This window comes from Lynx rufus, unplaced genomic scaffold (assembly GCF_022079265.1).
Source record: "Lynx rufus isolate CCGP_SWC_20201006 ecotype Redwood Valley unplaced genomic scaffold, mLynRuf1.p SCAF_23, whole genome shotgun sequence".
In the NCBI taxonomy this organism is placed as follows: Eukaryota; Metazoa; Chordata; class Mammalia; order Carnivora; family Felidae; genus Lynx; species Lynx rufus.
In genome coordinates, this window is record NW_025814838.1 from 5,200,424 (window position 1) to 5,228,276 (window position 27,853).

General features: G+C 46.5%; 1 protein-coding gene across 14 annotated transcripts in view; it reads left to right on the forward strand.

Moving 5' to 3' along the window:
• ARHGAP17 (Rho GTPase activating protein 17) overlaps positions 1 to 27,853 on the forward strand; it is a 154,023-nt gene that overhangs the window by 102,360 nt on the left and 23,810 nt on the right. For 13 of the 14 annotated variants that reach the window (XR_006963612.1, XM_047087842.1, XM_047087845.1 and 10 more), the window contains 11 exons: positions 173 to 274; positions 5,653 to 5,726; positions 7,841 to 7,952; positions 8,211 to 8,287; positions 11,391 to 11,502; positions 15,886 to 15,954; positions 16,129 to 16,210; positions 20,076 to 20,203; positions 21,801 to 21,912; positions 22,954 to 23,035; positions 25,220 to 25,300. Coding sequence is in view for 13 of the 14 variants with exons in the window: in XM_047087842.1 (XP_046943798.1) it covers positions 173 to 274; positions 5,653 to 5,726; positions 7,841 to 7,952; positions 8,211 to 8,287; positions 11,391 to 11,502; positions 15,886 to 15,954; positions 16,129 to 16,210; positions 20,076 to 20,203; positions 21,801 to 21,912; positions 22,954 to 23,035; positions 25,220 to 25,300 (1,031 nt within the window). In the remaining variant the exon portion in view is untranslated. The remainder of the gene's footprint in view (positions 1 to 172; positions 275 to 5,652; positions 5,727 to 7,840; positions 7,953 to 8,210; positions 8,288 to 11,390; positions 11,503 to 15,885; positions 15,955 to 16,128; positions 16,211 to 20,075; positions 20,204 to 21,800; positions 21,913 to 22,953; positions 23,036 to 25,219; positions 25,301 to 27,853) is intronic. The other variant, XM_047087852.1, reaches the window with a different exon arrangement.

A 27,853-nucleotide genomic window follows, 5' to 3' on the forward strand; every position in this document is an offset into this window, starting at 1 on the left:
CTCAAATGTCAGTAGAAAGAAACCCTGCTCCAGGGGAATGGAGACCATGGGCATTTACACCAAGAGCTAAAAAGTTAGACCCCCACGTGCTGCTTCTACCTACATGCCAATGCCACATAGGAAGAGATGTGTTCTGAAGCCTTGCTGATGGCTCGTTTGTCTCATTTGTCAGATCGAGCGGCGCCTGGACACGGTTCGGTCAATATGCCACCACTCCCACAAGCGCCTGGCAGCATGCTTCCAGGGCCACGGCCCCGACGTGGAGAAGAGATACGTGAGTATCGGATGTGACATGGGGCCACGGCTGTTGGGTCTTTCTTGTGTCTCCGTGAGGCTCTTCACCCTTCGCTCGCTTGGTTTTTCCCAAGCAGCGTCAGCACATTTGCCTGCAGATTTGTACCTCGTACTGCCGTTTACTCTCCCGACACCTGCCAGACCAGAACATTTTTTTGTGCTTCAGACGTGGCTGTGCTGAAGGCACTGCTCACACTGCATTTTCCCCAGGTGCTTTTAAAGACTCGATAAGCCATTTGTCATTGATAAGAGAATAGAGATGTCTGTTAGGAATGCTTTGATGGCAAAAAGCTGAAAGCCTGTCTTAAATGGACTTAGAAAGTGACGCAGTTTATTGGTCTTCTAACTGAAAAGGCCAGAAGCTGGGATGGACTTGAGGAGAGGCCTGGGCTAGCAGGTCAGTGGTGTAAGCAAAATGTCACTCTTTTTCCTTCTGCCCCCTCTGCCTTCCTCAGTGTCTGCTTTGCCCCTAAATGGGCACCTCCCATGGCTGTGGGTTGGCTACCAGCAGCTTCCACCGGCTACTTGCTTCCTTGTGCATGTCCAGCAGAAGTAGAAAGCACGCTTTCCAGCGGGTTTCTTTAAGGGAGCGAGAGAACTTCTTTTTCCAAGTCCTTGGCAGGTAGAAATGGCCTTCCATTGCATTGGTCTGTATTGAGTCATATTCCCCATTCCTGAACATTCCCATTCCACCCTGGCTACCTTGGGTAGGGGTGAGGTTGGGAGGAGGCGGGATGTGCTGGTTGGCTTAAGCTAATCAGGGCCTGCCCTTAGAGCGTGGGCTGTGGAGCTGCCTCTGTAGCTCACAGGCTTTATTTAGACTGGGGTGGACCCGAATGAGAAGTCAGGACACTGTCCTAAGAGGGAGGGGGATGGCCTCGAGGAGAACCGCCGAACATCTGCTCCAGGATACATTTGTCTGAAGCATCCGGGTCCTCTTGTGCCACCAGCAGAGCACAGCCACTCTCCGTCGCCAGGCAGCTCCATCCTTGGGTTTACAGGTTCCTAGCTTACGAGCACGTGCTAGCCCTCGGAAGCCATACAGCGTTACGGTGGTAGCTGCAGTGGCATACAGGGAGGCTATGATTTGCCGTGGTGTGTTGTGGGACACCCGATGTCGCAAGAGGAAGAACCGGTATGCGGGTGACCTGTGTCACCCTTCTCTCAGATTTCCTACACACGTCTGAGAAGGACGTCCCAACGCCAGGATATTCCTCTCTCGTGCAGTACTTGGTTTGCTGCAGTAACAGGTATCAGAGGGCGGACGTTTGCACACACCTACGACTCCAGGAATGCTTGCTGCACGTCCTGTCTGGCAGAACCGGACCCAAGCCACCGGTCCTGTCCCCACGGCTCCTTCTTGTTCTCTCGCTGTGGCTTCTGTTCTGCCTCCCCTTTCAACATTGTTTCCTAAGGCTCTGTCCTCCTCCTCGTTGCTCCCGTCACGTTCCTTGGGCCACCTCTTCTGTCCTCGTGGCTTCTGACTGGTGTGTTGATGCCAGGGACGTCTCAAGCATCTCAACCAAGCAAAACACTTCCTTCCCTAGATGTCTGTTTTGGCACGCGTCACCAGTTCTTCATTGTGCATGGACTCTTGAGTTCCACCCACCCTGCTGTGCAAGCTAGAAACTGTCGGCTTACCTTATGTTCCCTTTTATTGTATCCTCACCCTCCCATGGCTGCTTCATTAGCAAGGCCTGTGATTCTCTGTGACTGTCTTTGGAATTCCTCACCCCCGCCTCATCTCTGCCACCTTTGCCTTAAAGCAAAACCTGATCCCTTTCACAAAGGCGATGATCGCAAAACCTGGATGGTGCAGTCACCTCCTGAGCTTTGTTTCCTGCCTTTGATTTCCTTCTCGTCCAGCCTGGCTCCAGCCTGATCACCAGAATTGTTTTTCTGAAATACAGATAGATACAGACATCCTCCTGCCGAAAAAACATCGTAGCTTAGCGGTTCTCAACAGGGGCCAGGATTACACTCCTGGGGATACTTGGAAATACATAGAGACATTTTGTGTTGCCATAGGGACCGGGGGACACTACTGGCATGTAGAGGGTGGGGACCGAGATGCTGAACATTCTGCAGTGCCTAGGGGCATAGTTCCACACCGGAAGTGGCCCCTAACACCAGTGGTGCCTCTTTTGAGGGGCGCTGGCTGGCTCCCATTGCCAGGATTGAAAGTCTGAGCTCTTCATTAGCACGAGGAACCTTTCATAATCCCATCCTGTTTCCTTTCCCCTTATCCAGTCCCATTGTCTCCCACTTCCGTCTGCCATACGTCTCTGTCCTTCACATTGTTGTGTCCTGTCCATTCCTTTGACTGCCTTTTAAGCAGGTGTTTATCAAACACCTACTGTGTACAAGTGCTGGAGATAATAAAATGAACAAGATGTGGCCTCCGCCTTAAAGGTGCTCACGGCCTGGCAGGGGGAGATACACACAGATGCATAATCCTAAAATGACATGCCGAACAAAGTGTGCACAGGGTATTACAGGAGGACTGAGAATAGGCACAGGAGGAGAGACGTAGTCAGGGGAGGCTTCCCAGAGGAGGTGGTAGCCCAGCCATAAACGAGGGCAGTGAGTGGCAAGTGACCGGCATATTCTAGGCAGCAGGATGCAAAGGTCATTTCTAAAACCTGATGCCTTGGGCTTCCTTTTCCAACCTCGAACAAAAAGTGCCAAAGACAGGCCTCTGAGGCTGTCTACACTGTGCATGTGGGAGAGAGTAGACACCATGGAAACGATAGAAGATGGGTGACCACGGCGGTCAATATTGTGGAAGAAATGACAGCAGTCTCTAGCACTCTAGAATACACAGGAGGAGCCTCCCAAAGGTCCCACGAGAGACCCCCCACGCATGTGAGGAGGCAAGAATCGTGTAGGATCTGGAGCGGCTGCCTTTTGGGCAGTGGGCATGCATTTCGTAAATTATGGCTTTAGATCTTTTTAAATGAATCCCTGGTGATTAAAAAAAAAAAAAAGCTGTTCATGCCTAGGAAGTGCTTAGCCATGTTTGTGGAGGAGTATGTTGTTGGTGGATAGCATCCTCATCGAAGAGCATGGGGTTAAATAAGCGGGATGTCCTTATTTATGTACATCAAGATGCAGGACTGTTGTGGCTTGGGGTCAGGGCATGGAAACCACAAGGCTATTTATAGCCGGGAACTTGAATGATTTTGTCAAAGTAGACTCTGCTCTTTATGATTTTGGTTCCGAGCTCCAGAGTTGCACAAAGTGTATTTCTCCAGATTATTGCACTTAACCTAGATTTAATTTCCCTTATAAAGGCAGCATGACTAACATGTATGAATTATCCTCATTATGACAAGGCACATTGCCCGTTTTCTCCTATCTTCCTGATCTGAAAGTGCAGAAGCTGGCAATGTCCCCTTGTGGGGCAGGGGATGCCTAATATTTACTTACGTGAAAATAACTTGGGAGGATGAGAGGTGGGTAAATAGAATTGTTATTTATTTTTATTTTTTATTTTAAAGTTTATTTTTGACATTGAGAGAGAGAGAGCGAGAGCATGAGTCGGGGAGGGGCAGAGAGAGAGAGAGAGACACAGAATCTGAAGCAGGCTCCAGGCTCCGAGCTATCAGCACAGAGCCCGACGCGGGGCTCAAACCCATGAACTGTGAGAACATGACCTGAGCTGAAGTCGGACACTTAAACGACTGAGCCACCCAGGTGCCCCAGTTGTTGTTTATTTTTAAATTTCAATATACTGTTTTAAGTAGGCTGCATATTTACATGGTCAAAATCCAGAAGATACAGAAGAACATAAAGTGAGATCTCTCACCACCCAGTCCCCAGGCACCCTGCTGCCCTCTCCAGAGTGACCAGCATTAGTAGCTTCTTGTATAGTTTTCAAGAGATATTCTCTACAATACAAGCAAATACGGTGTAAGTGTATCACATGGAGCCCTTTAAAGCGGGAAAGGCAGGTGATATGCTAGAGGTCAAGGCACAACAATGCCACAGCAAGGTGGACCCTGTGTCTTTGACATAACAGCCCTTTCTACTGGGGAGGCAAAATCATGGGGAGCATTGCCACATTGGATGCATTTTGAAAAAATGTTTATTCATTTTTGAGAAGGGGAAGGGAGGTGCAGAGATGGAGGGGGAACAAAGGATCCAAAGCAGGCTCTGTGCGGACAGCAGAGAGACCGATACAGGGATCGAACTCATGAGCCATAGGATTGTGACCTGAGCCAAAGTTGGACACTTAACCGACTGAGCCACCAGGCGCCCTGAATGCATATTTTTGTTTGCACGTTATGTGCTATAACCAACCCACTCGTACTTGACAGGCCCTTTCTACCCTTATGAGATGAGCCATCAAGCAGTGGTGGAAAGAAACTGAACTGGGGCTCAGGCCCATGGCACAAAGGTCTGGCTCTGCTGCCCCTCACTGGGGTGCCCAGCCAGCCCACCTGACCACCCTGGGCTTCAGGTCCCTTGACTGTACAATTAGAACATAAATCAGATGATCCTTATGGTCATTTCCAGCTGCAAAACAAATCTCTGATAGGAAAACCGCTTCGTGATTAAATACCTCAAAAAATTTTCAGGGGCGCCTGGGTGGCTCAGTCGGTTGAGCATCCGACTTCGGCTCAGGTCATGATCTCACAGTCTGTGAGTTCGAGCCCCACATCGGGCTCTGTGCTGACAGCTCGGAGCCTGGAGCCTGCTTTGGATTCTGTGTCTCGCTCTCTCTCTGCCCCTCCCCTGCTCACGTTCTGTCTCTCTCTGTCTCAAAAATAAAAATAAAAACATTAAGAAAAAAAAATTTTTTTCCGATATTTAGCCAGACGTTTTTAGATATTAACTAGAGCTGGGCCCTTATGATTACAGCTAGGTTAAGAGCCTGTTTAAGAATGAGTATTCTAGCAAAAGTTCTTGAAATTGAGCATTTTCTTGCATTTATGTGTTATGATAATCAGAGAGTAAGATCTGTGTCTTATGTTCCCAGGGCTTCAGACACAGTATGTACTTGATTAGTTAATAAGAACAGTTAACAGCTACCCCAACAATAATACTAGCAGCCAACACCTACTAAGTACGTAGCACATGCTAGGTACTTGACGTTGAAGATCTCCTTAGGTGGGTAGACAGCCCTAGGACACCCTTGCTGTTATCATGCCTCGGTATCATCCAGGCGTGAGGACGTGGACATAGAGGTTAAGTCACACAGCGCACATGTGTGAGACTGTATCCTGAACCCAGACAGTCTAACTCTTACCTGTGCAGTGTGCCTGGAGGACAAATCACCGAATGATGATCTGCGGCTGGTCATTGAGAACGGGTATCAGTAATAATGAAAACAACACATTGTCTTCTGCCTTCCAGAAAAAACTCCCTCTGACCGCTCTTGCTCAGAACATGCAAGAAGCATCGACTCAGCTGGAAGACTCCCTGCTGGGGTAAGAGTGGGCTGCTTTCAGAGAGCGAGCCCGCTAGCCTGCGCGTCAGCGGGAGCGGGTGGGCGGGTGCTGTGCGCGGCAGGCATCTGCGTGACAGAGGGGCCGTGAGCGTGACGGTGTGGCTCATGCTCCAGGAGGAGAATGGCGCAGTCTCCATGGGAAGAAGTGGGGTCTGGGCCCCCGGGACGGCAGGCAGTCTTCCCTTTAGCAGGAGCAACGCTGGCTTCCGATGATTGGAAGGGCCACTAGCGAAAGTGATCGATAGGGTCATTCTTTATTCCCCTGAGCCTCGGTATAAAGAACATGTCCCTTCCCTGAGCAGTCCCGTCCAGTCCTTAAGAGCCACCTCCTTTGAGGGTGGCCACTGTAATATGAATGGTGGTTGTCTCAAAATCTTGTGTTTTCTGAATTATTTGGATTTTTTTTTTTTTTTGCAGTAGGCATGTGTTCTATAAATAACTTTTAAAAATCTAATCATGAAGTTGTTTTTACTATAAGAGGGAAGGTTAACCCTTCCTTCCACCTGCTTCTACATGAGGCTGGGGGCCTTTGAGCCAATCTGCTGTCTCTGCTATACCGCTCACTGTGCTTCCCAGCTGCCCTGGGCTTTGGACTCCACAGCCCCCTTTCCAGGGGCCTGTTATACTCCATGCCCTACAACGCTACCTGTGTTCTTTTTTATTTTGCAGTTTATTTATTTATTTTGATGGGGGGAGGGGCAGAGAGAGAGAGTGAGAAAATCCCAAGTGTGTTCCACACTATCAGCGTAGAGCCCGACAGGGCTCGAACTCAGGAACCATGCAGTCATGACCTGAGCCAAAACCAAGAGTCAGATGCTTAACTGACTGAGCCACCCAGGCACCCCGTAACTTTGTCCTTTCCAGGATGATAGTTTCCCCCCACTCTTCACCCTTCCTCCGTCCTGTCCATGCTCCCATATTTGGGAGTGATGGTCCTGGGAAGAGGGTGGCTGGTGTGTGCATGCTGGCACTCCTGGTCCTCCCGGCTGATGGAGGGAGTCCTTGCTCTGCACTAGCACTGCTCTACGTGTTTTCCGTGTACTCACTCGTTCAGTCCTCAAGACAACCTACATTCTACCTCCCATTGAAGAAATTGACAAACAGAGAGGGTGAGTCAGTTGCCCAAGACCCCACAGCTGGTGAATAGCAAAGCCCGTATTCAAACCCAGGCAGCGTGGTATTGGAGATCGTGTTCTTTTTTTTTTTTAATTTTTTTTTTCAACGTTTATTTATTTTTGCGACAGAGAGAGACAGAGCATGAACGGGGGAGGGGCAGAGAGAGAGGGAGACACAGAATCGGAAACAGGCTCCAGGCTCTGAGCCATCAGCCCAGAGCCCGACGCGGGGCTCGAACTCACGGACTGCGAGATCGTGACCTGGCTGAAGTCGGACACTTAACCGACTGCGCCACCCAGGCGCCCCGAGATCGTGTTCTTAATGATAGCACCATGGCCACCTCATGCCAGCGCCACACACGTTGGTCATTTTAAAAGGACCCCGTGGGGATCTCGAGGGGCAGGGCGAGAAGGAGAAGGGTATGAGGAGAGAGGGAAGGACAGAGTCAGAGCAGCCGTTTCATTCGCACGCGTCCTCGGTGTGACGTCAACTGCGTGCTCCCAGGAAAACAAAAGCAGACATGGTTTTCATGCAACATGTCCCTTGAGCTTAGCCCACCATCCCCAGTAGAAAACCAGCACTTGCATTAACTCCGGAGCAAACCCTGCCTCGGCTGGCCTCACTGACAGACATAAAACAGCACATAACGAACTTTACATAAGGTTCTAAAGAATTCCAGGGTTATTTGGAGAACATTTGGTCTTCCCCTGAAGCTAATCCTAGACTCATCACCTCACTGTTCACACACATCCCACACACGTACTCACAAAGTGTATCTGAGAGTGCCTTTTTCATGTTAGAGCACAAACCCGTGGGCTTGCATTTTAGGCGATGCCCCAGACTTACCACGTTTTTTAAGGTTCTACCGTGTAGCACCCTAAGGTGTCCCCATCGTGTAGAGAGCTGGCCGAGTATGGTAATCGGGCACCTGGTTTAACGAGCGGATGCTTGTTGTGGGGGTATCTTGTGTTTTTAAAGGAAGATTCTGGAGACGTGTGGCAATGCTGAGAACCAGCTGGCTCTAGAACTTTCTCAGCACGAGGTCTTTGTTGAGGGAGAGATTGTGGATCCTCTCTGCAGCATCGCAGAGGTGAGTGCTTCTGCCAGGCCGCATAGAAGAGCCAAGACTGGTGTGGGCTGCGTGGTGAATGGTTCGCTTGGGTCTGCAAGTTTCACGACAGTCGGTGACTTTGACATATGCTTCCTTTTGGAAATGAGGGGAATCAGTTGAGGGTACAAAATCCTATGCCTCAGGGGGAAAAATGTAAATAAATACTGCCTTTTCAGATGTTAAGGTAAAAACCCCAAAGCTTATCGCATTCGGTCTGTGGTATGTTCTTCTTTCTAGTTGGAGATTCCCAACATCCAAAAACAGAGGAAGCAGCTCGCTAAATTGGTGTTAGACTGGGATTCGGTCAGAGCCAGGTAAGGTACGGACGAGAGGAAGACCACTCAGTGGACAGCATGCAGGGTTCCAGATTCACGCACTTGACCCACAGACCAAGTTGCACCCACTTACACCTGCCTCGAGGGCCCATTCTCCCAAGTGTGGCAGTGGGAATGATGTTAGAACATCCTGTTCTAGGATAGTGGAGTGTAGGAATAAATAGATCTGTGATCTTAGCAGTTCCTGAGGGTCCTGCCACGTCCAAACCCTGTGTGGTTATGATACTTTCATGATCGAATGCTGCTCCCAAAGGGAGAAAACTCCCCGTAAAAGTAAGTAACCATCCCAGAGGGCTGCCGACTTGTGGCCTGCTGCCAGATGACTGTCTGTGGTGCTTCGTGGCAGGACTCCAGCCCAGCTCTGTCCTTGAGGGCATGTGTATCCGTGACTTATGCGGCTTTCTCCGTGGATGAGAATAGGGAATATCTATGGAGGCAGCTGCCGCCTGCCCCGACCTTTCTCATGCTTTACCACAAGAGTTGGCAAACATTCCATAAAGGGCCGGATAGTAAATATTTTCAGCTTTGCAACCCAGATGGTCCCTTTTGCAACTTTTCAACTCTGCTATTGTAGTGTAAAAACAACCCCGGACCATAAGTAAATGAAAGCCTGACCATGTTCCAATAAAACTTTATTTAAATAAAAAAAAAAAAAGGTGGCTTTGTTGATCGACCCCTGTTTTGTTAGCTCTCACTTTTTCTTCTTTTAATTTTTTTAAATTACTGCAGTGTAACTGACACATGATGTATTAATTTTAGGTGCACAACATTGATTCGACAATTCTGTACGTTACTCAGTGCTCATCACGATAAGTGTGGTCACCATCTGTCACCATGCAGTGTCCTTACAATATTATTGATTATATTCCCTTTGCTGTACTTTTCATCTCCGTGACTTGTTTATTTTGTAACTTAATTCTCACTGCAGTCCTGTGAAGCAGAGATGACCATTTCTCTCTGGCAAATGGATGGAGATATAACTGTCATTTACTAAGCTTCTACCTGTCAGATGCTTTTTTTTTTAACAGATTTAGAACATCTGTAGCAATGCAACATGCAGCATTTCCTCGTTCCTGAGATGCCGGTGACTATCTGTGCACCACTGACTAGATATCTCCTTGGGGGAGGGGTGAAGAAACACCACTCCATTAAATGTACGGGTCACTCGTTAAGACATGTGGTGATGTAGGACATACTGAGATGATAGAGGGTGCGTCTAAGAATTAACACATGGTAAAAATAATTGCCACCACTTACCGGACACTTGCCGCGTGCCAGGTATGGAGCGACGGACATGACGTGTCACCTCCTCTGATTCCTCCACCAGTTCCTGTTCATTCGCTCATTCATGTTTTCGACAGATCTCGATCGGGTGTGTCCTGTGTGCCCGACTCCGTGCCGGGGACTAAATTCAGAGGCCCCCTCAGTGAGGACTGGAGAGGGAACAGGGGTTCTGTTCTCTCGGGAAGAGACTCCTTTTCTAGATGAGAGAGGAACCTGCACAGGTTCTCTACATGGCTTGCTTCACGCTTTGTCATGTGTACATCTGTAAGGAGAATCCCCGAGCCGGGACCAGGAGTGGGGCCACCCTGAGGTAGACTTTTGCTCAGGATAAGGAAGAATGTTCTAATGGTTCGTTAAACAAGGCCGTGAATGCTCCCTCCCCGGAGCTGGTTGAGCGACATTACAGGTGCTTGTGCCCCAGGAATTTTACGTCTACAATACAGGTATCCCGGAGGGGATTTCAACACTGATTCTTGATCTGCGTTCAGGATCTTGTTCACTTTTAACCAATCAAAGCAGGTATCAGAGAAACACACAGTTGAATATTTCACCTTTACTTCTTCCTGTGGCTTTTCCCTGGGGGAAAATGATAGTACCTAATGACTAATTACTACCTAATTCCTAAGGAGGAATCCCTAATGGGGCAGATAGCATATGCACACATGTGCACATGCATATCGATTTGTTCTCGATTCCTTATGACGGTTCTGCAAAGTGTTTGTTATCTTAGCTTTACAGATGAGATTACTGAGGCACAGAGAGGTTAAGTCATTGCCCAAGGTCACACAGCTAGTGTGGGAGAGCCAGGCTTCAAACCTGAGCTTGTCAGCCTCCCAGGTCCGTGCTCTGGCCACTCCGTGGCATCGCCAGTCTTGCTTAGGCAGACTTGCCGAAGGCCGGCTTTGGAGGAGAGCCTCATCAGGAACTGGGAAGAAGGTAGAGCCTACTGTTTTGGGGGCAGTGCAGCAGCTGGGAAGCTTGAGCAGTTGCTCGCACGGGTTTTCATGCTGCATCTGTGTAATATCCATGTTTACATTTAAATTGCTTCCACAATAGCAGACATAATTCATATTCGAACAGAAGGTCAAAGCACACCTGAAAACCAAACAGAAATTGTTTTAGATTATTACCCCTCCCCACCCATGCACTCCCCTACTCTTGCTGTGGTATAATTCTTTCCTTTTTTTTTCTCAGTCCTTTTGACTTGATGTAAATTTCCCACATTATGCTTTAGACTTTCTGTAAACTTCATCTTTAGAATATTAATTCTTAACAGATGTTTTTAGTTCTACATGTGTTTTCCTAGCTATGGATTGTTAGCTGCATGACCAAAGCTCGGTCTTTACTTGCTGGAGGTAATCACAGAGGAGGATGGCAGCAGGAAGGGTCCCAGGGGTCCAGGAGCAGGACCGACTCCCAGGGGCACAGGAACATTCCAGATCAAAGCAGGAAGCACAGGAGTGTTTCATGGCAACGGTGCCATGATCAGACACTACAGGAAAGGGGGTTCCTGGCATGGTTTCTAGCAGTGGGGCATGTATGAGACAGGATTATACTCAGAGCAGACAGCTACTCCCAGCACTGCAAGAGTCCCATCACCGTGGGGATGTAATGTCTCTTTTTGCTTGCTTCCATTCCTAGAGGATAAACTCAAGAGGAGCTGGCATCCTAGGTACTCATACCGATCCCAGGTAGAATCGGCTTTGGGGAAAGAGTCTGTTTCCCTCAGGGCCTTGATTCCGCAAGGTTGAGTATGTGCAGCCAGCTCTCAGATGCTGATCGCCCCCATGTTTTACAGGTGGAACCAAGCTCACAAATCTTCAGGAACCAACTTCCAGGGGCTTCCATCAAAAATAGATACCCTAAAGGAAGAGATGGATGAAGCTGGAAATAAAGTAGAGCAGTGCAAGGTACAAGACTTCCCTGATACATACGCGCTTGCATCAGTCTGCTTTTTACAAATGATGGATGAAAGGCCAAATATTGCAGATTATTTAGTGTTTGGCACAAATACTCTGAGTGATATGAAAAATGCGTTCTAGTTTCTTCTGCCTTCTTTCTTTATTTTCCAAGACTGTATTACTTTATACTAAGAATAGCATAGCCTTTAAAAAAGTTTTAAGTAGGGGGCGCCTGGGTGGTTCAGTCATTAAGGGTCCGACTTCGGCTCAGGTCATGATCTCGCGGTGCATGGGTTCAAGCCCCACGTTGGGCACTGTGCTAATAGCTCAGAGCCTGGAGCCTGCTTCCGATTCTGTGTCTCCCTCTTTCTCTGCCCCGCCCTGCTTGCTCCCTGTCTCTCTCTCTCTCTCTCTCTCTCTCTCAAAAATAAACAAACATTTAAAAAAATTTTTTTTAAATTTTTTAAATGACAGAAATGTCTGAGCTTATTTAAAATAAGGAATAGAGGGGCGCCTGGGTGGCGCAGTCGGTTAAGCGTCCGACTTCAGCCAGGTCACGATCTCGCGGTCCGTGAGTTCGAGCCCCGCGTCGGGCTCTGGGCTGATGGCTCAGAGCCCGGAGCCTGTTTCCAATTCTGTGTCTCCCTCTCTCTCTGCCCCTCCCCCGTTCATGCTCTGTCTCTCTCTGTCCCAAAAATAAATAAAAACGTTGAAAAAAAATTTAAAAAAAAATAAATAAAAATAAAATAAGGAATAGATGGGGAAAAAAAGAAAACCATAGCAAACTGTATAAAGTTACAACTGTTACAACAACGTACATAGGGGTGCCTGGCTGGTTCAGTTGGTGGAGTGTGCAACTCTTGATCTCAGGGTTGTGAGTTCAAGCCCCATGTTGGGTGTAGAGATTACTTAAACAAATCTTTAACAAAAATGCACAATAAGCACAAAAATAGTTCTGTGGAATAGCATAGTTTTTCTAGAATCGATGCTATTACTTTATTTTAAAAATTTTTTTTGTTTATTTTTGAGAGAGAGAGAGACAGAATGCAGAGGGCAGAGAGAGAGGAAGACACAGAATCCGAATCAGGCTCTAGGCTCTGAGCTGTCAGCACAGAGCCTGACATGGGGCTGGCACTTGTGAACTTCAAGATCGTGACCTGAGCCAAAGTCGGACGGACGCTCAACCGACTGAGCCATCCAGGCGCCCCTCAATGCTATTACTTTAAACAATGGAATATACAGTAAAGAGGTCATCATATATCCGTAGAGAAGAGAAGAATTATTTTTTAAATGTTGCTGGGACAATTGGTTTGTAATTTGGGAGAAATACTATTTTTTTATGTCATTAAATAAATTACAGATTAGATGGTTAAGTGATCTCATTCTCTGTACATCTATCTGTGAAGATAGATCTTTATTCTGAATGTTATTTGAGGTGTTAAAGAAACAGGTCTTTGGTGAGTCTTAGGGTCATTGACCTAAGCTTTTCTTCCTCTTACTATTCAGCATTTTTCCAAAAAATGGTCTCTATTCTATTAGATAGTGTTGGGACTGTTATATTTTAGTTTGTATAAGTCACGCTATAATTCATTCTTCAAGATAATGAATTTTAGGATCAATTAACTGCAGTAAAATGAGTTGTTTAAAACTGAACTCACAAAGTCATGCCATAGCCTTTGCATTTGAAAAGATGACCTTCAGATAAATGCTTCTGATAAAATGGTCTCATAGTGGCTTATTCCTGTGCAGAAGAGTTACAGAGGTCTTGGGAGTCTGGACTGGTGCATTATGGGCTGATGTGTCGTCTCTCGACTTCCACCCCAGAGCTTCTCAATTCAGATGGTTAAAACTTGTGAAAATATCTTCTGTCTCTGTATGCTAACTTCTGGGTAATTTCCCAACATCTAAGTTCTGTTTCACTGATTTTCTCTTTAGCTAAGTCTCATCTGCTGTATAATTAATCAACATTGAGTTTGGAATTTCATTTACTGCATTTTTCCATTCAAATTTCTTCAGGTCAGCCTTTTTTGATACTATGATATTGTTCTCTAGTGCCTGTTTTTTTTTTAATGTCTTTAACCATTTTATGTATACTTACTGTAAGAATCTTTGGTAATTCTGTTTCCTCAGTGAGAGTGGTGGGAGTTTACTTCATGGTGGATTGTTTCTTCCTGTGTTTTGCAATTTTGTATTGTGAGTTCATTTTAAGAGAGACTTTATCTGTGGGACTGTTAAGGATTGGGAGTGACTTTCCCTACAGAGTATTACCAGTTCAAGGCCATTTTTAACTAACTTTAACTTTCTCAGTTTGAGGATTCCTGAACCACACGTATTATAAACATAGACTTCAGACCTTCATGAAATCAGGCTGTATTTGTAAAATCCAGGAAAATATTTTTACTTTCCCAATGCAAAACACATATACTCTATTCTTTCCATATGCTACTGAGCGAATATTTTCTGATCCACCCTTCCGCTGAGGATATAGTTTCTCGGGGATCTTTGTGTGTGATGTGAGCATACTTGTCAGTTACAGTTCCTCACCTTGCCGGACCCAAGGCTTCATTTTCTGTCCTCTGACTCCACGTGACTGCCAGACTCCAACACCTTGGCCATCAAGAGTGGCATAGACCCACCCAGGTCATCCCCAGCTTCCACTTGTCAGGCCTTTTCCTTTAAAAAAAAATTAATGCTTCAAGTTTTTATTTAAATTCTAGTTAGTTAACATACAGTGTAATATTGGTTTCAGGAGTAGAATTTAGTGGTTCATCACTTACATACAACACCCAGTGCTCATGCCAACAAGTACCCTCCATAATGCCCATCACTCATTTAGTCTAACCCCTGCCCACCTCCCACCAGCAATGCTCGGTTTTTTCTCTGTCATTAAGAGTCTCTGGGGCCCCTGGTTGGCTCAGTTGGCAGAGCATGTGACCCTTGATCTTGGCGTCGTGAGTTCAAGCCCCATGTTGGGTGTGGAGCTTACTTTAAAAAAAGTAGCTTTTATCGTTTACCTCCCTCTCTTTTTCTTTCTCCTATGTTCATCTGTTTTGTTTCTTAAATTCCACTTATGAGTGAAAGGCCTTCTCTCTTCCTTTGTTTTCTTTCTCCTCTGCCCTGCCCTCTTTCTCTTTTCTTTCTCTCCCTTTCTTTTTTGGAGATGTGTGGTGGGTCTCCATGAATTTACTCCATTGCTTTCCCAGTTATTCTAAACGAATGTTTGTTGCTACCAACTAGCATTTCTAAGTTTTTTCATAAATGAGAAGGGCCTTCATGTTAATTTGTGCACCTTGATGCTAAAAAGAGAAAGCAGTACATTTTATAAATATATACATATGTAATTCAAATACAATGTAATTCAAATATAATATAGGAAACATATATATATATATACATATATATATACACAATTGCCTAATCTATCACTTTTAAGCAAATTATTTAATTTTTATAAGCAATTCATCTACATTAGTTCAAGTATCAAAAGCATAAAGCAATATACAGTAAGTCTTTCTTCCACCCTTGTCCTGCTTCTACCGAATTTCCTCTGCTCCCAAAAGGTAACCTCGATTGCCAATTTCTTGTTTTTTCTTCCGGAGATATTTTTATGCTAATGTGGCAGCAAAAATATAACATTTTTTTCTCTTCTATTTTTACACAGGTGGTAACATAGCATAACTAATGCTCTATACTTGTTTTTTTTTTTTTTAATGTTTATTTATTTATTTTGAGAGAGAGAGTGACAGGGGCAGAGGGAGACAGAGAGAGAGAGAGAATCCCAAGCAGGCTCTGCACTGTCAGCACAGAGCCCAATGCAGGGCTCAATCTCATGAACCATGAGATCAGGACCTGAGCCAAAATCAAGAGTCTGGATGCTAAACCGACTGAACGACCCAGGCACCCCTATACTTCACTTCATTTTTTTCTTTTTCTTTTTTTTTTTTTTTTTTAATGCTTATTTATTTATTTTGAGAGAGAGAACCAGCCAGCATGGGGAGAGGCAGAGAGAGAGGACAGAGAGAAAGGATCCCAACCAGGCTCCAAACTGTCAGCGCAGAGCCCGACGTGGGGCTCAATTTCACCAACTGTGAGATCATGACCTGAGCTGGAATTAAGAGTTGGACACTTAACAGATTGAGCCACCCAGGTGGCTGTATATACTTCACTTCTTAATAAGGAGTATTAACTGTGTATCTTGGAGATCTTCCCACATCATTCCCCTAATAAGCTTCCTTTTTTGTTGTTGCTGTTGTCCCAATGTATGGTTATACCAGGCAATTGATGGACGTTTAATCTGTGGCTCTTTCCATGATGTTTTGCTCTAAGAGCTCATGGATATTAATTCTCAGATGCCATTTTCTTCAGTGACCTCTCTTCTCTTCCACTCACCAGGACCAGCTTGCAGCGGACATGTACAACTTTATGGCCAAAGAAGGGGAGTATGGCAAATTCTTCATTACGGTAAGCACCTCGCCTTGACAAAGTATGAAAACATTGTAAAAATGGAGTCATTTTAGTTTTTTTTGTTTTGTTTTGTTTTGCAAAAGATTTCATTTTTGGTTTTGCTCAGCCATTGTGTGTGTGTCCATCCGATGCTAACGTTGCTTTTGTTTTTGAATGTGGGTCTGTTCTCAGTTATTAGAAGCCCAAGCAGATTACCATAGAAAAGCATTAGCAGTCTTAGAAAAGGCCCTTCCCGAAATGCGAGCCCATCAAGGTAATGTAACCTGCGTGCTGGCTGATGCCTCCTTTTTGCCTCTGCCACTTGCGCTCTGTTCTTCTTCACCCTGACTCCTTTGCATGCATTTCCTTTGGATAACGCCTTTGTCCTCAGAGAATACTGTTTCCCAGCATAATCTCATCTTTCCTCGCCGCATTCTCTAATTTCTTCCAAACCCAAATTAACATACTAATGGGACATGTGCAATTCTGACATGTTCAGTTGCTGGACCCTTTGGGGGAGTACCTGTATGTGTTTTCGTGTCTTCTCCTTTTCCGGGTCAGTTATTTGTTCCCTTGGGTTTAACTCTGACCCTGCGACTCCAAGAGCATACATTCTGGGGAAAATATTGGACTTTGCGAAAGGGATTTTTAGAAGCCAGTACTTGATAGCCCTTCATCAGGCACTCAGTTGGTGGGAATGAACCATGAGGCCATAGACAACTTCCTTCCCCCTCTTCCTTGCCTGCATACAAGGCTCTTGTTCTCAGCACTCACGTTCTGCCCTCCATACTCAAGCTTTCAGCAGACTTTACCCACAAGTCATGAGTGGACTGAACTTCCTTCTGATGTTTAGTTTTAGCCCAACATTAGAGCTTTTGATTCTCATTTTCTCATTTGCCATCAGAGCATCTGCCAGCAGAGATCCGAAAACCTGGTTGAGACAGAAGTTAGTCTGTCTTCTTTGGACCTATTGTACTGTTTGGTTGTGTAGACCCCGCATTTGGAGCCTAGGTTCCCCCTGCAGAACCTTTGGTCTCAAGCCAGGTGCTGAGCGCAGTGACTCTGTGATCGCGAAAGAGAGCGAGCGTGTGTGGGTGTGCATGCACACCGGCACCCTCAACAACGCCACTTCTCTAAATTTGAGGAGGCCCCGATCTGCATAGGCAGATCTTCACCCAGCTCGAGTGCATGCATCTGATGAGCTCTTCCTAGGGCAAGCTGCTCTTGCTTTCCTACGTGATCCGGTTTCCTCGTTTGTGGATGACGAGGTCAAGTCCCCGTGTGAGGGAATGAAGCCGCTGGCATACATCCAGCCTTGCAAGGGGCAGGCTCTTGCCGGGCAAGTTCTGAGCTCCAGGAGTGTGTATTTATGGGATACCTACCGTGTGCCTGGCCCCATGTAGGACAAGATGGTAACCGTCATCATCTTAGCCTTTGAATGAATTAAAATCTGGTTTGGAGCTGACGAACAAGCACAGCAAAAGGGAAGATTGGGTTTTGTGAGCAGGACTTTAAAAAAAAAAAAACCCAAAACAACCTCTTTTTTTCCCAAGGCTGTTTTCCCTAGAGAAGTAGGTCAGCCAGTGACAGGGAACAGGAAAGTTCGTTGTTAGGGCTGTGCTCTTCCCCCTCCTGCCCTCCTTGTCCCCAGAGCCCCTTCCTGGTGACAGTTCCCATCTCACCAGCGTCTTTGGCCTCACGGCCTCCTCAGTGCTGGTTCCCTCTGAGGGCCTGCTGTGCCCTGAAACTCCACACATCCCAGAAAGCAAGCCGATTCTTCCCCTCATGCCAGCTGTCCCTTCATCCTCTGGCTCTCCCGAGTGCCGCCTTTTTCCAAACCATCTGGGCTTGAACTTGGAGCCACCTGTTGCCGGGGTCTGCCCTTTCTGCCTTTTGCTAGGCCTTCTCCTCCTCTCATGCCGTCCCCCCCGGGCCTGTGTCACTTCACGCGTGAACCGTGGAATCAGATATCACTTCTGAGACTCAAGGTCCCTGGACCTTTCTCAGCTGGTCTTCCTTGGTCTGTTTCATTCATCTAAGCCCCCCTCCTTTGAGAAGCCTTCTCTGAAGCCAACAGCACACACCTTGTCTCCTGAGTCACTCTAGCATCTGTGGTCTATGCCAGAAGTCGCAAACAGCCACGTCTCATTAAAAAAAAAATGTTGCCATCATTGAAACACCAGACACCTTCATGTAGCAATCTGGTTTCTGGCTTCTCCTGGAAGTTGTGGGAGTCTGGCAACCCTGGATCTGTTTTCCTACATGGCAGCGTGGGTCGGGCGCCAGGCGCAGGGCTGGTATGTCCCTGGCCCCTGTGGACAACTGCATTTGTGACCCTCATCTATACCATTTTTTGGCCGTGACTTAGCAAACATGCGTTGTCTTGTGAATGAGTGTTGTACGTTTACATGTGTGTCTTATATTTATTTGGGGGGGGGTGGTGTTGTGAACTGTGGGTGCCGCTGTGGCAGCCAGCACTTGACTGGTCTGTTGTGTGAGAGGCCGGCATCCTCAGGGCGGTTTGGCTCAGGAGTCGTCTAGGTCACTGGTTCTCACGTCCACCCTCTGCCAACATTACACCGCGGTGGGGGGCAGGGCACACCGTAGAGTGTTTACTAGAAAGTTCCAGCAGGTGTTTGGAGAACACCCAGCCCTTGCCACCACGGGGTCAGGCATGTGGGGTGGCCGTGATGGCAGGTGCCATTTGCAGAACTCCCCTGGGGCACTCTATGTATCTCCCAGGGGAGGGGTCATGTGGCCGTTTTCTGCCTGATTGAGAATCCTCGTTTTAGATGAAAGGGACAAAGTATGCGGGGGAAGGTCTGGCCTCTGAGAGGGCTGTCACGGAGAAGGGCCAGGCCCCTGGATGCTCTTGCTGCTAGGAATTATGCTGACCATGGCTGGGGCTGGGGCTGGGGCCGGGGCCAGGGCCAGAGATGAGGAGGGCGCCTGCCTCTCTTGCCCTCACCTCTCTTCAACCGGGACCCCACTCGCTCTTCCCATCGATTCTAGCCTTGCACAAGCTCTCAGGCCCAGGGACCTGGGGATTCCATTCTTCTTCCTCCCACTATGTGCAGATCACACGATGGGGCCTGTCCCTGCTCTTTTGTGTAGTGGAGTCTAAGAGGACACACCAGGGTGATCGTGCCTGCTTTGAACTCGTGGTTCGAACAGCAGAGCGGCTGAAGGATAATTGTCCATTGGTGGTGCGGAGGAGGACGGGAACCTTTCCCGTCACCGGAAGGAACTAAGTGTTCCTCAGCTGAGCATTTTTCTTGGGCCGGTTTCCCCTCTTCTGCGTCCGTGTGCTTCTTGGGCAGCGGTAGATATGCACAGGACCTGCAGGCGGGCCAGACCCAACCGAGTGCTTCTCATCCCAATGGGACACATCCATTCGCCAAACTCTTGTTTCTGTTTTGCTGCTTTATTGTATGTATTTCTGCTAAGCTGCCTCAAATCTCTTATGGAGTGGAGCAGAGTATGTGACCCCAAAATAATATAAATGATCGCTTTACTGCTGGCACAGGCTTCAGCCTCAGCTGCTTTGGGGCTGCGGATCCCGCGTTGTTCCCTACGCAGAATGTTTGGGACCTGTCTGGGGCCGGCATTCAGAAGCACTGCATGTCACGGAGACGTTGCATTTGCTACGAGTTCCCATCGGCCATCTTCCGGTCTTGTGTGATGATGCTTGGCTTGTGTTTAAAATCTTAAGAAGTTATTTCCTCTTGCACTGAGGGAGTCCCCTAGATGGAAGGCCAGTGCTGCTTTGCATGGCTGGAATCAGTTTCCTTCCAGTGAAATCAGGGTGCCTAGACGCATCCTCGGTGTAGGGCCAGGCAGCCCGCCAGTCCCATGCAGGAGCACCCTCGTGACTTCAGCTGGGCCGCTCTCACGGGGTGCCACAGAGGGTGTTCAGGGCTTCTGCTCTGCAAGTAACCTTCCAGCCCCATGCCTATTTTTGCTCTAGTAAATGGTAAACAGCAAAAGCAAACAGAACAGATGTTTCCCCTTTTCCCAAAGCCTCAACCACCAGTCCGCTTAAAAAAAAAGATCCCCTTTGGTAATTTGGGTAAGGAAAAAGACTCCCCATTGATGCCGTGAGGTTGTTGGGTGTCTCACTGGATGCTTTGCTGCTCTAGATAAGTGGGCGGAAAAGCCAGCCTTTGGGACTCCTTTGCAAGAGCACCTGAAGCGGAGCGGGCGTGAGATCGCATTGCCCATCGAGGCCTGTGTCATGCTGCTTCTGGAGACAGGCATGAAGGAGGAGGTAAGGGCGCCGAGCGGGCCTGCTTGCCGCCGTCTGTACTGTGTAGACCCGTTGGTGGTTTTCCCACATTTTGAGACCCTGCACATTAGACACTGTGAATAAAACCAAATTCATAGGAAAACAATACTTACCCTTCCCGCCTGCAGTACACTCTGACTTTCTTTTGTCCCCTTGATTGTTTCACGTTAGACTCTGGCTGTGATTTGTGGCATTGACTTTCATGATGCATTAAATGGACCAGAGCTTCCGTGAACTTTGTTCGTAGCGAGAATCTTACCCTCGTGTGGTACTGTGCAGTTTTGGTGGAGGTTTATTTCATGGGTATGGTAGAAAAACCCAGGAGCCGAGCAGGTCTTGTTACTTACTCCCTATGTAGATAAGGAATTCGGCACACAGTGAGCTCATGGTGGGGGGATGAAAATCAAATGCCGAGTCTTTTTTTTTTTTTTTTTCCTTTTAAGAACCGTATTGAGGGGCGCCTGGGTGGCTCAGTCGGTTAAGCATCCGACTTCAGCTCAGGTCATGATCTCGCGGTCCGTGAGTTCGAGCCCCACGTCAGGCTCTGTGCTGACAGCTCAGAGCCTGGAGCCTGTTTCAGATTCTGTGTCTCCCTCTCTCTCTGACCCTCCCCCGTTCATGCTGTCTCTCCCTGTCTCAAAAATAAATAAACGTTAGAAAAAAAAATTAAAAAAAAAAAAGAACCGTATTGAAGTGTAATGTAGATAGAAAAATGTATGTATCATAAGTGATGCATTGATAAATGTTAACAAACTGAGCCTACCTGTGTGATCAGCATCCAGATCAAGGAACACTCTAGAAGCCCTCTTGTGTTTGCTTCCAGGCACTGCCCCATCCCCCACTGACATGACCCCCAACTTCTAGTAGCCGAGATCAGAGCTTCTCAGCCGGGGCTAAATTTTTTCCCCTTTTGGGAGCGATTTGGCGAAGTCTGGACACATTTTTGATTGTCACGATCTTGGAGGGGGGTTGCTCCTGGCCTCTGGTGGGCAGAGACCAGGGCTGCTGCTAATAAGCAGCCTGCAACGCACAGGACAGGACCATGATGAGGAATTACCGCTCCTGAAATGTCAGTACTGCTGAGACTGAGGAACCCTGCCTAGATTTATTTTGCTTAAAACCCGAATCTCATAACTCCTGGACCAGTGTCTTCACAGTCCTGCCTTTCTTGGGCGACCTTCACGTGTTTTTCTCCAAGTAACTTTTAGAGCAGTGAAAGTGACTAAGGGGCCTAGTCTAACAATTTCTCATGCGATGTCCATTAAAAAAAATACAAAAGAATCCTAAATTTAGAAAATCTGTAGCAATCAGCCTTGTGGAAGTATAAAATAGCGCATTTAGATTTCTAATAGAGACAGGTATTTTAGCAGCGGGGCAGGGCACGAGTTCTCGCTGATCGGGAATGCGCTGCTCTCTGCCTGCGCTTGTCCTCGTCACCCTTCCTGGCAACCCTACAAGGCAGGCAGCGTTCCTGCCCTCGGAGAGGGGTCTGCAGGGCCGGGGCAGAAGGCTCTTCCATCGAATTTGTACTGCCGCCCCCAACTTGAACTTGACACTGATGGCTTTTTGTTGTCTTCAGGGCCTTTTCCGAATTGGAGCTGGGGCCTCCAAGTTAAAGAAACTGAAAGCTGCTTTAGACTGCTCCACTTCTCATCTGGATGAGTTCTACTCAGACCCCCACGCTGTAGCAGGTGAGCCGCAAGGAGTCGCCCTCAGGGTGGGTGGCAGGTCGCATCTCAGACAGAGCATCAGTCAAAAATCCAGTTCTGGGGGCGCCTGGGTGGCTCAGTCAGTTAAGCATCCGACTCTTGATCTCAGCTCAGGTCATGATCCCAGGGTCTGACGTTCAAGCCCTGCGTTGGGTTCTGTGCTGAGTGTGGAGCCTACTTAAAAAAAATTTTTTTTTCATTTTAGGTTTAAGTGACAGATAAAATTGAAATGGTCTCCCTATATAAGTTTAATTGGAAAAAACTGAAAGGACAAATAGAACAGTGTGCAACTCTTGATCTTAGGGTCATGGGTTCGAACCCCACATGGGGTGTAGAGATTACTTAAATGAATAAAACTTTTTTAAAAAGCTGAGTGTACACACACACACACACACACACACGTCTATTCTGTTCTGGAGGGTTTATTTGTTTCTTTGTTTTCTTGATTATTACGTAAAAGGTAAAGGTGGTTTATAATCCAGATATTTGGAGACATGCTTGTATTTCCTTCCCTTCTTTTTTTTTTAATAAAAAAAATTTTTTTTAATGTTTATTTTTGAGTGAGAGAGCACAAGCAGGGGAGGGGCAGAGAGAGAGGGAGACAGAATCTGAAGCAGGCTCCAGGCTCTGAGCTGTCAGCACAGAGCCCGACAAGGGACTCGAACCCATGAACCGTAAGATCATGACCTGAGCTGAAGTCAGATGTTCAACTGACTGAGACCCCAAGTGCCCCTTTCCTTCCCTTCTTTCACCTTCAGACTCGAGATCTTCCTGGGGAAGTGATGTCTATTAGAAGGTGACTTTGAAGCTAATTTTATTTTCCATTGATCCCTCTCTATATTATGCAAGAGACAGAATTTGTTTTAGGAGCACCTAATTCTCTAGCCACTCCCGCTGGTTCGTGGCTTGTTCTAGATACTCTCGGAAGGTGGTAACTGAGATCATTTCAGCTTGCAAAGTAACACGTCCCAGATTCCCATGCTTACCCCTGGACATACTCAAAGTGAGTGTTAATAATTCCAGGTGCTTTAAAGTCCTATTTACGGGAATTACCTGAACCTTTGATGACCTTCAGTCTGTATGAAGAATGGACCCAAGTGGCAAGGTAAGTTTAAAGAACACGGAGTTTTATAAGTTAAAGGAATATTATGGAATATTATGTTCCCTTTGTGAATTATCTTACTCTTGGGGGATATAGAATAACATTAAAATAGCACATTCGTTATTTAGCATGCTCTTAAGTTTAGGGTGAAAATATTGAGTGTGAGTATGATTATTAGTATAGGAAAGTCACCCCTAGTGCATTGGCTTCAATATGTGTGATGTATGTCAATGAAGACATATAGTGGAACCCGCACTAATAGATCAGCTGATCCCAAGCCCCTTTTATATTGAAGACAGCCCTATAACGGGGACAGGTGTCATAGTGATCAGTGGCGATGTGCCTGGTGAACTGTGGAAACTCAGCAGGACAATAACACAATGTTGATGGCACCAGTCATGACAGTTTACACTTGCTAAGCATTTACTGTGTCCTAAGTACCTACTAATCTTTGTACCCATTACCTCCTGTAATCCACAATCAATGACCTAAAGGGAAGATGCCATTATCCTTATTTTACAGACGTGGAAACTGAGGCTTGGGGAGGAACAGGGCCAAGGTAACAGCAAGTAATTGGCAGAGTGGGAATTTAGACCCAGACCTGTCGGACCCAAAGACTGTGCCTCTATCTTTGTCCCTTCCCCTCCACCCCCAGCTTCATTCTGTCCAGGAGCCGCTGGCAGCTTTGTCCAAAAAGTCCCAGGGGCTTCAATCTGGCCCACCAGCCTGCCTCCCTGTTAGCTTGTGCCTCACGGTTCTGACTCACCTCCTCCGGCAGGTCCCTAATTCCTCACCCCTAAGGGAAGAGGAACAAATCTCCCTTCCCCTCCACCCTTTCCCCTGTCTTTAGCCACTGTCACCCATTCCCAGCAGATGGGCGGCTGGGTCTGATGAGCTCGGTTGCAGCAGGAGGTGGGGCTGCCCCATCGTGTTAACCGCATTTGCGCCAGAACCTTTGTGGCCACAGAATGCGAAACACGTCCTGGGTAGGTGATGAGGTTTTTAAAGTCAGAATAAGTTCTTAGTTGTGGTCATATCCTTGGAACCTGCGTGTGGCCCAACCTGTTGTAAGGGTCCATGTTTGTGGGGCTGAATAAATGGAACCCAACATCAGTGTCAGGTAGGGGAGCTTTCTGGGGTCTCTTTTCTTAGGTAGCCTCTACTCCTCCCGAACTTGATTCTTCTCTCAGTTCTGAGACTCTCAAACTCATCCCTGTGAGGAAATACACTTTTCAAAGAAGGTATCTGTTTATTGGTGTATTGATTCCATATACTTGAGAAATGTCAGCATGGGCCACCATCCCATCCCGGTGACACATCGACTGGCCTTTGAAGTATCATTGTGTTTGGGGCGCCTGGGTGGCTCAGTAGGTTAAGCATCCTACTCTTGATCTTAGCTCAGGTCTTGATCTCAGGGTCGTGAGCTCAAGCCCTGTGTTGGGCTGCACATGGGGCATGAAGCTTACTTAAAGTATAACTACGTTTGACCCCTTCTTGTAACTCCAGATTGCTTCAGTTGTGGAGGATGTTTTAGATCCAAAGGTGTATTGTGTGGGCAGCTTCTAACGTGCTCTCCTCCTGGCGGGCCGGGGTGACTGATCTCATCTGGCCCTTTTTTGTGTCTGTGAAAGTTTGTGTGTTGGAACTGTAGAGCAGAAGAGCTCCTGCAGATGCTTCAGCACAGAAAAGGGCTTCTTGGCCTGGAGACTTGGAGTGGCATGAAGGGCAGGGAAAGACACTGGTACCTGAGTACCTGGGAGCTTGGCCACCTCATGTGTGGCTGGGCCGACAAGAGATCTGGGCTCCATGAAGCCACACACAGAGATACGCGTTTTCTAGACAGAATTTTCGGTGGTGTCTTGTCTCACGAGTGCCGGGCACTGGCACGGGCAGTTTGCACGGCGATGCTTCTGGAAACTCACAGTCACTCGGTGGAATCAACACTCTCATCCCCTGTTGGGCACATCAGGAGATTGAGTCTCAGTGAGGCTAACCAACTTCCCAGAGTTAAATATTTGGTTGGTATCTGACTCCAAATTTATTTATTTCCAAATCTACCCTGTGTCACAACTGTGCTTTCTCTGTCAACGAAGACATTGCTGTTAAGGTAGCCTGTTGACACAGGTGTTACTAATAGGTGTTTTGATAAAGAGTTATGAATACCGGGTTGTTTTTTTTTTTCCTCAGTGTGCAGGATCAAGACAAAAAACTTCAAGATTTATGGAGAACATGTCAGAAGTTGCCACCACAAAATTTTGTTAACTTCAGGTACGAATGACCGGCATTCTGCAAATTAAACTACCAAGCCACAGCGACTCTGGAGTGAAGAAAGGTTCCACCTGCAGCAGAGGCCACTTAATTCAAGCGCACTACAGAAGTGCTTTGGAGGGTGCCGGGGGGGCGCAGGGCATGGGATTTGATGTGTGTTACCGTGCTGCACGTGAAGCACCTGCATTGCGTCTGCACGAACACGTGAGTCGCCTGGTCAGTTTACCACTGCAGCTACGGGGAAGAAGGTTCTCATGGAAAGTTGGCTTGACTGCATGTTGGATTCAGAGTCTAAGTTGTTCTATGGGGGTGCGCTGGGCTGGCTTAGTTGGTGGAGCATGTGACTCCTGATCTTGGGGTTGGGGTTGTGAGTCAAGCCCCACATTGGGGATAGAGATAGATGGATGGGTGGATGGATGGGTAAATAAGTAAGTAAATAAGCAAGCAAATAAGTAAATAAATAAGATTTTCCAGCATGTAAAAGGCAAAAATTAATAATTCTATTTTCTGCAATAGTGTTTTTATACGCTACATAAATTTATCTTTAATAGAGCATAAATCATCCCATTAAATGAAAGGTCAAGAACTGGAGATGATGTATTGCTTTATGGAATAGCTAGGTTTCTAAGAAAATTTACCACAGAATAAATTTCTAGAATTTAACCTCTATTTTCCTTTGGACTTAAAATGTGACTCTGAAGAAGCATAGAGAGGATAAAAGGTAGCCCTAAGTCATTGAAAACCAAAGAGAATTTTGTACAGGGGACTTGGCCCAAAATGACAAATACTTGTGAAATTTCTGGTATGTTACCCGACCTTTAATTTCAGTCCTGGATTCTACCACTAAACTAAGCTAAATATTCCCTTTTAATACCTTAAGTATCAACTTTGCCTTAGGAATATGTTAATATTTTTAGTAACCTTCATTGCTTCATTTAGCACACCCAGCCTGGGATTACAGATAGTCTTGGTTAGAACTATGGTAGAACTTTGGGATTTGGCTTCTTTTTTTGTTTATTTTACTCTTTATAATTTTTACTAATTGTATTTGTAATAGGGAGTATGTTCCCATAGTTCAAAATTCAAAAGCTGTACAGAGAAGAATCTCTCACATATATACACATACATACATTTCTTTCTCTCACATGCTTCCCTTTTTTTTAAAAAACCAAATGGTAGTATATATTGTATACATCATTCTCTTTAACTTCTTTGCTGGATATACATCCTAAAGATTTTTCCATATCAGTACATAACAATTTTTTATGGCTGCATAGTACTCTACTGTATGGATATATTATAATTTATGTATTTAAAATTTTTTTTTAGGTTTTTTTAATTTGTTTTGAAAGAGAGAGCAAGTGGGGTGGAGGCAAAGAGAGACATGGGACTGTTTCTGATTCTGTGTCTCCCTCTCTCTCTGCCCCTCCCCCGTTCATGCTCTGTCTCTCTCTGTCCCAAAAATAAAATAAAACGTTGAAAAAAAAAAAAAGGGGGCACCTGGGTGGCGCAGTCGGTTAAGCGTCCGACTTCAGCCAGGTCACGATCTCGCGGTCCGTGAGTTCGAGCCCCGCGTCAGGCTCTGGGCTGATGGCTCAGAGCCTGGAGCCTGTTTCTGATTCTGTGTCTCCCTCTCTCTCTGACCCTCCCCCGTTTATGCTCTGTCTCTCTCTGTCCCAAAAATAAAATAAAACGTTGAAAAAAAAAAGAGAGACATGGGAGACAGAGAGAGTCCCAAACAGGCTCTGCACCACAGCGTAGAGCCCTGCTCATGAACTGTGAGATCATGACCTGAGCTGAAATCAAGAGTCAGATGCTTAACCAACTGAGCCACCCACGCGCCCCCCCACCCCGGCTTTTTTTTTTTTTTTTAATTATTTTTAAGTTTGTTTATTTATTTTGAAAGAAAGAACAAGCAGGGTAGAGGCAGAGATAATTTTTTTTAAGTTTATTTATTTATCTTGAGAGAGGGGGCGGGGCCCAGAGAGAGGATTCCAAGCAGGCTCTGCACTGACAGCACGGAGCCCAATGCAGGGCTTGAACTCACAAACCTCGAAATCATAGCCTGAGCCACCCAGGCGCCCCTGAGGTGCTGTGCTTATATAGAAGAGAGTATATCTATATGATAAATTGGAGATTTTCATAATTACCACATAAAGCATTTTCAAATACGATTTCCTTTAAGCAGTGTACCTATACTTGTATTTTTTTATGTTTGTATTAAAATATATTGAGCCCACAGCTAATCATATTGTAATTGAGGGGTACATAGGTAGGGCATAAAGGAGAAATGGATTAGAAATATACAGTAAATAGGGATTGAATCATTGAGGTTTACACGTGAGCTCTTTTCCTCTTCCAAGCCCTAACGTGGGGCTTCCTGTTCTCTGAAGCAAAGAACACAGGACTTTGTAAAATACTGAACCTGAGCCAGATTCTGATTTAGCGGCACTCTGCAGTTAGCACCTGAGCCATCTGGAACTGAGCACGTGGGCAGGAGGATGCTATAAGTGCAAAGGTTTCAGAGTACATGCTTCCTCTCTTCTCGTTTCT